Here is an 11402-nt window from a genome sequence, read left to right as displayed (position 1 = left end):
AGGATATACACAATATATTTCATTATTGAACATGTATGTAACAACATGAAGGCATGATTAAACGCGTGTTACAATTTCAACAAAATAAGGAACCGATAAGTTAAATTGACAAATACAATTGCAAAAGTAATGTTGTTATGTTTTTCAATATAATTAGAAACGAAATATGTATAGCAATATAATAAATTCAAAATAAACAAGCTTTTTATATTCAATTGTCGTTGGTCAAGCAACCGAAGGCATACTCAAGATCAAGTGGCAGTTATCTTTTGATAAATAGATTCAGGTTGACCGTGCATGCTTTCTTTTAATCTATTGTAAGAATCTGTTGTAAAGAGGCGTTTGATTTATATAATTTTTATAAATTATTAAAGGCTTAAAGCATATTAAAGAAATTTGAACCCTCTCCATTTTTACGAGGGGAATGCTTGATAGCAGCTAAGCAGCCGGATGATCACATGCCACGTTTGATGAAATAATTTGTTTCGTTGCTAATATTGTTAAGAAAAATAAAATATAATGATGATGCTTCTAATTTCTAAATGAATATTCTTTGAATTCCTTACTAAAAGAAACTTAAGAGATCGAGTACTTTATTTTAACTCTAGTTATTGTCCAGATTCTAATTCCATTCAGATCCAATATCTTGTTCTTTTACTTATTAACTTTTTTTGCCATGCATCTAATACTTCATGCATGGTTATATTTCAACTTATTTAGTAATTGTTTAATATTAATTATTTATTTATCCACAAAGCAAAAGCCTGTCTCTTAAAGCGAGGTGGTTTAATATTCTTTGGTTGGTCTTTCAAAAAAAAAATATATAGTCAGTTATTTCTTACATTCAAATAAAGACATGACATGACTGTCAGGAAACACATACCCAAGTGTTTGATACTGTTTCACCTACCAAATTTATTGATATTCTTTTTACATCCACACATGCAATGCATACTTTTGAGCATAAAGTGGAGTTTAGAATTAGAAACAACCACGTGTTAATGATGATTGGTTTAACTTTCATCCTAGCTAGAATGAACAAAATGCGAGAACGATCATGGTTCATGAAATAATAAATAAATAAAAACATTAACTAAAGACACAAGTGAGAAACATTTAAACGATGTTTTCATAGCCGGACTCCTTGCGGGTTCAGTTCGTTGCTCCACGCCATTTTTTAGCCAAAGATCAAACCGGTGACCTGCTTCACGGCCGGTTGAATTGCATATTTTTTATAGTGTCTTTAGCTTGTAGAAAACTTGTATAGGATAAACAAGTAGTAGAGCCATCAGCTTGTTTGTTTAATATATGTAACTAAAGTATATATTAATATAATTCTATTTTATTAAATTTGCATTTATAATGAAATCTTTGTGTATTTTTGTTTAGTTATAAAAGGATAAAACACATATACGTATAATACTTTTGATTCTATATCTACATTAAATTTTAGTATTTTTACTTTTTATAAACCGGTCCAGCTGGTCGACTAGTAGACTGGTAAAACGTTTGGTTAGATTTTCAGCCACCCGGGTATGAAAACACTATAGTTAAGATGTGCTTTAAAACTTAATAGTTGTTTCATTGAATATACGATTATTGTAACGATTCGCATTTAAATATGAAAATATACACAAGTGTAAAAGTAATAAATTTAGTATATATAAATCCAAAGTGAACATTTATTTTGTATGTCCATATACTAGTTATACTTGAATAGGCATTTGTAGTATGGAATTAGCCACAAAGTGATTTGGAGGTTGAGTTTGCATACACGTGAAATGATTGTGACTTGTCGGAGTCTAATGCCCAAACATTCTCTTCATTCTCTTAATACCAAACAACCAACTTACATTATTTTTATAAGCCCCACATCACTTCAAAATCAAAACCAGATCGACTAAAATAATACAAATAAAAAGTCGACCATTTCATTGATTGTGGCCCAATGATTGGGTTAAACCAACTATGCCACGAGACCATTTTGTCGAGAATATTATTAATCATGATAACAAAGTAATATGTATATCATCTGTTATTATTTAGTGATGATTATTTGTCATATAGTATAATGGCTAATGTAGTGAGCATGCATATAACATTATAACAATCAACTATAATGTGACGAAAATTACTTGTGAAGTATGAAAATTTATAAATCATAACAAAAATTACTATTTAATCAATATATTTTCTCAAAAACTAATTTGAAATATAAAAGAATATTTTGTTTCTCAATGTTCAGAGCTCATCATAAACAAGTTTACTTATAAATCAAACATCAAAACTTGTATATATTTAAGTTTGTATAATAGCAAATATAAGAGTACATGGTATAAAATTAGCTATTGTTGTTAATGTCTAAGAGAACCTTTCCCACTAAAGTTTCTAAAATTTTGATTAATATTTTATGAGTAGAATATTAGATGTTAAAAGTTTGATTAGTATTTATGAGTAGAATATTAGATGCAAAAGAGTTTGCTAGTTAGTTAAATCGTCATACCAGTTTCGTGTATGCAATAAAGGTTTAATTAACTAACCCGTTAACTCACACGTTGTTGTTTACCTACACATTAAATATATATATATATATATATATATATAAAACAAAGAAAAAAATATGATTGGTTATTTGAAGGTGTCACCACCATTTCTTTGTTAAAAGCCTCGTTGCTTGACTAACAGGTGTTCTTAACGACCCGGCACAATGTAGCCGGCGCTAAAGCCCCGTCACCTCAACTTTGCCACCTCCTTTGGTGCCCCACAATAAGTAGCCTAAGAGTTAATAGCACAAATTGTCAATGTGATTTGATCATATTGCATGTTTGGTCATTAAAAATGAATTGAAATTGCAAATTTAGGAGCGAGTTAAACGTTTAATCCCCAATGTTAATGCCTGCCCGTTTTTAATGAAAAACCTAATGTGCCATCCACGTAAGAGTAACTATAGTAAAATACTCATTTCTCCCAAAATTGTCGCTCGTTCAATTTCCTTCAACATATCATCATGTCTGCTCGACTTCTTTCAACACACCATCGCGTCGTTCGACATCCATCATCACACCATCAATATTTCAAAAATCGTTAAAATCCACTTCCAATTATATATACATAATGTATATAAATAAATTAATAAGAACAAGCCAAGCTTGAGCTTGAAAGAGGGACTTACAAGCCGGGCTCGAGCTTTAGAAAAAAAAAACTTGATACAAGCCGAGCTCAAGCTTAGTACATTTCAGGGTCGACCCAGCTTATTTACACCCCTGCTCAAACACACGACCCCACACACTACCAAACCTGTCCATGACTACTACACAAATTATGTATATATAGCTAAAGCATACAAAGAGAGTTGATCACAATAAGTAGTTATTAATTTCTTGAAATGGCCCAGTCAAATTTCCCTGAGATAGATTACGAAGATGCCCCTCAACAAGACTTGGTTGTTCCTCCAACTCTTATCTCTGCAGCAGAAAGCTTCGAGAGAAAAGGCAATTCATGGTAACAAGTTAACACACACACATGCATGCATGTTATTTATTTATATATATGATTAGCCGGTCATGAAGAAACTAACCCATGGAACTTGTACTCGCAGGTTTGCTGTATCCCAGCTTCCATCAGATTTAGCAGTCACTGTTGATGATGTTACGTTTTATGTTCACAAGGTATTAATAACATATATTCTTTTTTTAGTTTTTATTTATGTAATGTACAAATAATCAGTAACGTTAAACACAAACACCAGGCATTAATGTCATCAGTCTCTAAGAATGCGTGAGCGTAAACTAATATAAACTTATATATATATATATATATATAAGGGTTCAAATAAGAATAAGGAGTTTCCTAAGAATGGTAAGAACCAACAAATTTTGATATTTTGCACTACAAATGATGGTGAAAGAATAATTCTAGGAAACTATGTCGGTTATTGGTAATTTTAAATCTTAACCATTGATTAACATGATCCAATGACTATAATTTATTCCTAATCTTCCTAAGAAATTACTTATTTTTAGGATAACCCTCCCCTAGAAGAGGGTTCAAATAAAAAACAATTGTTTTGTGAGAAGTGTGAGAATGGTTTAAAATAAAAGCAAACCACCTAAATAGGAAACTATACGATTTTTAGAAACTACTAATCTCAACCGCTAGATCCTAGATCCAAGAGTCTAGATCTCTTCTTATGCTTCTCACAAAATTATTGTTTTTTACATTAACCCTACCCCCTCCCCTATATATATATATATATATATATATATGATCACTAGTGGCACGATAAGTGTGATAAACTCATAAACACACAAAATACTAAAATAGTTTAGCTAAAATTTCAAACAATAAAAAGTGTATTTAAGTGCATATATAAAATACAATACAAACCTTTTAAAAAAATTATAGGCCATATGCAGCTACACACCCCACACAGGGTACTGAGATAACCCTGATACGACTTATGATATAGAGAAAATTGTTATGTTAACCGTATGACTTTGTTAGTGATAATATCAGTCACTTCTATATCAGTATATATATCACCTCATACGACCATAATTTGACGACACCATCTCATATCACAAAGCACTACAGTGATGTGCCAGTTTAACACATTATACGACTCATATTTTCTAACTTCACTATGTAATACATTTTTCAGTATCCATTGCTTTCAAGATGCGGCTATTTGGAACATCTTGAGCTACAACCTTCAATCTCAAACTACGGGTACGACCTAAGACTCCAAAACATGCCCGGTGGAGTCGAAACATTCGAAACCGTGGTCAAGTTTTGTTACGGCCTTCCTGTATCACTAAGCCCAAAAACCGCAGCCCCTTTAAGATGCGCGGCAGAGTTTCTAGACATGAGTGAAGAACTCGAAGAAGGAAACCTTATTTCAAAAACCGAGTCATTCCTCACTTTCGTCGTGTTCTCGTCGTGGAAAGACTCGATCACGGTCCTTAAATCATGCCAAACGCTCTCACCGTGGGCCGAAAATCTCCAAATTGTTAGAAGATGTTGTGATTCTATCGCGTGGGCGTGTCAAGAAAACGCGGGTGAACAAAGCCGGTGGTTAAACGACGTTGTCACGCTTCGTATCGATCATTTTAAACGGATCATGACATCCATGGCTCTTAAAGGAACATTAAGGCCTGATTTTTTAGGTTCGTGTATTATGTTGTATGCTGAAAAATGGTTGATGGTTGGAAATGATGGTGAGAATAATAATATTACTAATACTAATAGTAATATTAATAATAGTTATAGTTATAATAATTATAATAATGGAAAAAAGGAGTTGAAATGGAGTATTATGCAAGGGAGGAAGACTGAAAAGGAGTTTCAAAATGAAGAACAAAGGATGATTTTAGAGAGTTTGGTGGGGATATTACCGCATGAGAAAGATGCGATTTCGTGTAAGTTTTTGTTGTGGATGTTAAAGATGGGTGTGGTTTATTCGATATCGCCGACATTGGTTTCAGAGCTTGAAAAACAAGCTGGGATGGCGCTGGAGAACGCAACCGTGTATGACCTTTTGATACCCAACGGGGAAGGAACACAAGTCAAGTAAGTTTAATTTTAGATGTTATGTTTTTTTTACCTTCGGGTTTCGGGTAATTCAGGTTCGGGTTTTTTCTGGTTGGGTTAATCGGGTTTCGAGTATCCTAGGAAAAAAACTACATTATTCAATTTTAATGTAACATATTCTTTTTTACTCGTAATGTAAATAAACCAATAACAAAACAAAAATAAACGGATAAAACATCCTAGAAAGAGTAATATTTTAACAAAGTTCAACCATAATAAATAAGACCAACATAAACGTCTTCAGTATGTTGGGATCAGGGTGTTGGTTTATAGTTGCTTTTAGTCATAAATTTAAACATTAACAAACAATAAACAATCAATTCATAATAGATGGAATGAGAATAATCTATTTGGACTAAATTCTGATATCATTAGTGGCTGAAGCTTAGCCTGTAATATATAAAGATATATATGTTTTTAAAACTAAAAATTTATTCGGGTTGACCCGAATCCTAGAATTCGGACCCAAAAACCAACTCGAACTACTTCAGTTCGGGTTCGGGTTAGTTCAGATTGAGGTACGTGTTTTCTCGGGTTGGGTTTCGGGTAAAAGTGACAGCCCTATTAGTACATATGATATTAGTTATTGATCAGTATATATATGGTGTAGGTCAATGGTAGATCAAACTATATACAATGTGGATTCAGTACTAAGGATTCTCGAATATTACTTGATGAACCAAGAGCAACAATTAGAAACTCATGGGAAAGCAAACATTAGCAAACTATTGGATAGTTACCTTGCGGAAATAGCAGGAGATCCGAACCTTTCTGCTACTAAGTTTCAAGTGATTGCTGAATCAATACCACATGCTGCGCGTCCATGTGACGATGGACTCTACCGTGCAATTGATATATATCTCAAGGTTTGATGATGATATATAATTTAATATACCCTTTGCTAAATTAGCAACCTTGTTGTTTAAAAATGTTATATGTTTTGTAACTTGTAGGCACATCCTACACTGTCTGACCACGACCGAAGAAGGTTATGTAGAGTCGTGGATTGTCAGAAGCTTTCGGTTGATGCATGTTCGCATGCTGCACAAAACGATCGACTGCCTCTAAGAAGCGTTATACAAGTAATTACCACTTATTAAATATTTTAATTCTAGGTGGTACACAAAAAAGTTTTCAATACAGTAAACTGCGGTTTTCATCCCTATGGTTTGTCCAAATCTACGGTTTTAGTCCAGTAGTTTCAAATTTGTGATTTTTGTCACTGTGACTTCATTTCACTTGCAGTTAAACCCGAACCTACTAACACAGTTAAGTCTAGTTGTTAAACCATCAACGTGCACCTCACGTGAGAGGCAATTTTGTAATTTTACTCCCCAAACAAACCCTAGCCCTAATTCACAAGCCCTCTCACGAGAGGGGTTGGGGTTTATTTGGGGAGAAAAAGGACAAAACTGCCCCTCATGTGAGATGCATGCTGATGGATTTAAGGATCTGACTTAACGGGGTTAGTGGGTTCGCGTTTAATTGCAAGTGAAATGAAACCACAATGACGAAAATCGCAAATTTGAAACTATTGGACTAAAACCACATATTTGAACAAAACACGAGGACGAAAACGACAATTTACTCTTTTTAAAAGTATTTTGGTTTCTAGTAGACCGCTAGTCAAAAGAGCAGACTCTAATGAATCTGACACTAGATATTCACGTGGCAAAAGTGAGTTTGCTTCTTTGACTAACAGACTCCTAAAAAACCAGAACAAGTTTAAAAACCTCCTATACCGACACACTTAATATTTTGGCGGATCACCTAGAAAACAAAAATATTCTAAAATATCACATTGTTAGACGATTCTAAGCAAGAACGCATCAGGTATTGTTTGCGGGGCAAATGAAGTTGAGGGCAACAATGAGTAGAAAGCACGAAACGGACATCTCATCAGAGGTGCGAGAAGATAACTTGTCATCTACAAAAGAAGAAATCAAAATGTTGAAAGCGGAACTAGAGAAAATGATGACACTGATTGAAGACCTTCAAAGGGACTACATAAACTTACAACAAGATTGTAAAAAGATGAGAACAAATCAGAAAGCTTTATCTGGTGGGATTTTAGGATGGAAGAAGCTTAAATTGTTTAATGGGAAATTGAATGAAAATGAAAATAAGGAGAAAGAAAAAAGAATAAGCTCTATACTCAGATTTAAAAGGAGACAGTCTATATCTTGAACAAGTGCCGGTTTGGATCAATTGTTCGACTATTCAGTATCGTGGCATAGAAACAAAACCATACCGTGAACACCCCTAATTACCGACACAGTTTGCAGTTTTGGGGTATATAAAGATTCCAAGTAGTTTGTGTTCAATATTAGGCAGTCTATAGTTATGAATTCAAATAGGCTTCTATTATATAGCTAGCTGCCAATATATATAAATATCCTCTAGTTCCTATTGCTTTTACAAGTACTAGTGAATGCATGTATTTATCAAAGAAAGCTTTTTATTCAACCAATATAGATATAATGCATTATCCAATACTTTAAGTATGTAGCGGCTACTATGTACTCTCATGCGAACGGTGACACTTAAAAGCCGAAAGTAACGGTTTTTTTCCAGTAACTTAATGATCAACATAAAGGTTTAACGAAGGATATTACACCTAAAAGCCCAAACCCAACCTTATACATGTATGAACTCACCCATTTGGCAGTATATTTCATGGGTCCTAGACATATTTCACAACTTTCATATGTTGCATTCAGTCCCATGTTGACATGTCACTCTGAAGGCTATGGTTTGGTGTGTCCGGTGGCGAACTCAGAAATTTCCGTACAGCGGTCAGAATTTTTTAACTCGATACTCGGTTATATATATATATATATCGGTCCGGTTCAACTGTTCGGCTCGAGTCAAATCTGTATATAACTTTTTATTCGTCCGATTTGACCGTCCCGTTGGGTCAAATCAGGTCAGGTCATAGAAAAAAAAGATAACCAAACAAAATATAAAATAACCAATATATTTAAAGTTGTTCTCTAGTTTTCATTTTTTAAAATCTAACCATTACATCATCTACTTTAACATTGATAAACAAGTTTTTCTCAATGTAACAAATATAACTATCGTTTAAGTTTTCATCATCCATCCGATTACGCAAATCGGACTTCACGTACTTCATCATCGAAAAACAACTTTCAACACTTGTGGTTACGACCGGTAATTCAAGAGTTTAATTAGGTTAGAATTGGATTGGGTATTGGGCTAGAAATTGGGAAAGGTTTTAATTGGGTCTTGGGATTAAAAATTGGGTTGGGTATTGGACTTTTGGACTATTGGACTAATTGGTAGAGATGCACAAAAAACCCGTACCTGAAACCGGACCCAAAAATACCCGGAACCGGTTTTTTATATACCCGGGTATATAGGGTGTGCATTTTGAGGTCAATACCCGTACCCGGAACCGTACCCGATTTATACCCGTAAATACCCGGACCCGGTCATACTCTATACCCGATACCAATTTTTCAATACCCGAAATAATACATGAGTTTTATAGTATATTTTTATGTTTACTTTACAACTTTTATATTTAAGTTTTTGTAAAATGCATATTACTAAGTAAATAATTTGTAATTAAGTGGATTTATGGTTTTTGTAATATAGTTTAATTATTTTTATACATTACAAAGCAAATTTAAATTTTAAACAAATTAAAAAATGTATAAAAAAATTACAAATTCAAAACCGGGTATTAATACCCGGTTGTACCCGGCTCCAATACCCGAACCCGATAATACCCTACCCGGGTACATAGGGTTGAGTTTTTCTCCTCAATACCCTACCCGAAATGTCACACCCCCAACGTAGGCCTAGGAGCGTGACCCATAAGTTGGTATCGTAATTGTAAATAAATCAGAGTTGCATTAATTTGCGGAAGACTTATAAAACTTTAAGGATCGAAAATGTAACATTTATATATACATTCAAAAGACGGGATTATAAAACACCCGTTTAAGTTGTTACAAAATATTTATGTGTTTATAATTACAAACCACCATATTAAGTTTACAAAAGAAATCCGAGCCATCGGATATTTATAGCACTTCGACACATCCAAGCGCTATCATTGTTCACCTGCAAAATGTAAGAAAATACGTCAGCAACGAATGCTGGTGAACACGCTGACGCAGGAAAACAGAATTTTCATTTTTAACCCTCAAGTTTGGATTTTGGCAATTTTAATCCCTAGATTTTGGAAAGTTGATACTTTGGACTCGAAATTTTCACGTTGTTACATCCTCCCCACCTTGAAACAAATCTCGTCCTCGAGATTGCTTTACTTGAACAAGTGTGGGTATTTTCTTTTCATTTCTGATTCGAGTTTCCAAGTATATTCGGGGTCTATATACGAGTCCCATTTAACTTTCACAATTTTCAAAGTTCGTTTATTTAATTTCTTTGTTTTCGAATCTTCAATTTGTATTGGACGTTCAACAAATTTTAAGTTCTTATTAATTTCAACATCTTTTAATGGCATAGCCAACGATTCATCAGTTAAACATTTACGCAGATTCGAAACATGGAATACATCATGTATTCCTTGCATTTCCTCGGGAAATCGCAAACGATATGCAACATTGCCAATTCGTTTGAGTACCTCAAAAGGTCCAACGAATCGAGGACTTAACTTTCCTTTCTTACCGAAGCAAACAACGCCTTTCCAAGGCGAGACTTTTAACAAAACCTTATCACCGACATTAAATTCTAACGGCTTACGACGGATGTCAGCATAACTCTTTTGACGATTATGAGCCATTTTAAGTCGTTCTCGAATTTGAAGTATTTTATCGGTGGTTTCTTGGACTATCTCAGGTCCAGATAACTGATTGTCTCCGGTTTCAGACCAGCACACGGGCGTTCTACACTTTCGACCATATAATGCCTCGAATGGTGCGGCTTGAATACTTGTGTGATAGCTATTATTGTATGAGAATTCCATTAGGGGTAAGTGGTCGTCCCAACTTCCACCTAAGTCGATCACACAAGCGCGGAGCATATCTTCCAATGTTTGAATCGTTCTTTCACTTTGCCCATTAGTTTGCGGATGATAGGCAGTGCTCAGGTTTAACTTTGTACCAAGAACTTTTTGGAAACTTTTCCAGAAATGAGACGTAAAACGACTGTCCCGATCAGAAATGATAGATAGCGGTACTCCATGCAAGGCAACGATGTTGTTTACATAAATGCGCGCTAGTCTATCCATTGAGTAGGACTCATTAATAGGTATGAAATGTGCGGACTTCGTTAAGCGATCCACAATTACCCATATTGCATTGTGTTGTCGAGTCGTTTTCGGGAGTTTAGTAATAAAATCCATAGTGATTAACTCCCACTTCCAAACAGAAAGTTAGGTTGCTGAAGCAATCCCGAAGGCTTTTGATGTTCAGCCTTGACTTGTAAGCAAGTTAAACATTTCGCAACATGCGAAGCGACATCCCTTTTCATCCCATTCCACCAATAGTTGGCTTTGAGATTGTGGTACATCTTATCACTTCCGGGATGCATCATGTATTTCGACTTATGAGCTTCGCTCAAAATTTTCTCACGCATCCCTCCAACGATTGGTACCCAAATCCTATTATCGAGTCTAAGGATACCATCGTCACCTTTGACTAACGAGTCAATGGTGCCATTATTCTTTTCATTGGAGATTTGGTTTTCATTGATCGCTTGAGTTTGAGCTGATTTGATTTGTTCGAAAAGATCAATTTGAAGTTCTAGGCGTAATGCTCGGACTCTTTTTGGTTTTTCATGCTCTTTACGACTTAGGGCATCAGCCACAACGTTGGCTTTGC

General features: G+C 34.6%; 1 protein-coding gene across 1 annotated transcript; it reads left to right on the top strand.

Moving 5' to 3' along the window:
* The first annotated feature begins 3360 nt into the window (after positions 1-3360).
* Positions 3361-7792, top strand: LOC143545548 (BTB/POZ domain-containing protein DOT3-like). Its single transcript, XM_077037419.1, has 6 exons — positions 3361-3501; positions 3599-3668; positions 4661-5568; positions 6200-6455; positions 6543-6671; positions 7423-7792. Exons 1-6 carry the CDS (start codon positions 3386-3388, stop codon positions 7774-7776), a joined length of 1833 nt encoding a protein of 610 aa, XP_076893534.1. The 5' UTR covers positions 3361-3385; the 3' UTR covers positions 7777-7792.
* Positions 7793-11402: the final 3610 nt, after the last annotated feature.

Source organism: Bidens hawaiensis, unplaced genomic scaffold (genome assembly GCF_021521415.1).
Source record: "Bidens hawaiensis isolate Kalapana, Puna unplaced genomic scaffold, B.hawaiensis_p1.1 tig00013980_1, whole genome shotgun sequence".
NCBI classification, from domain to species: domain Eukaryota; kingdom Viridiplantae; phylum Streptophyta; class Magnoliopsida; order Asterales; family Asteraceae; genus Bidens; species Bidens hawaiensis.
The sequence above is the reverse complement of the archived record's forward strand: the minus strand, read 5'-3'. Positions and strand labels throughout refer to the sequence as shown.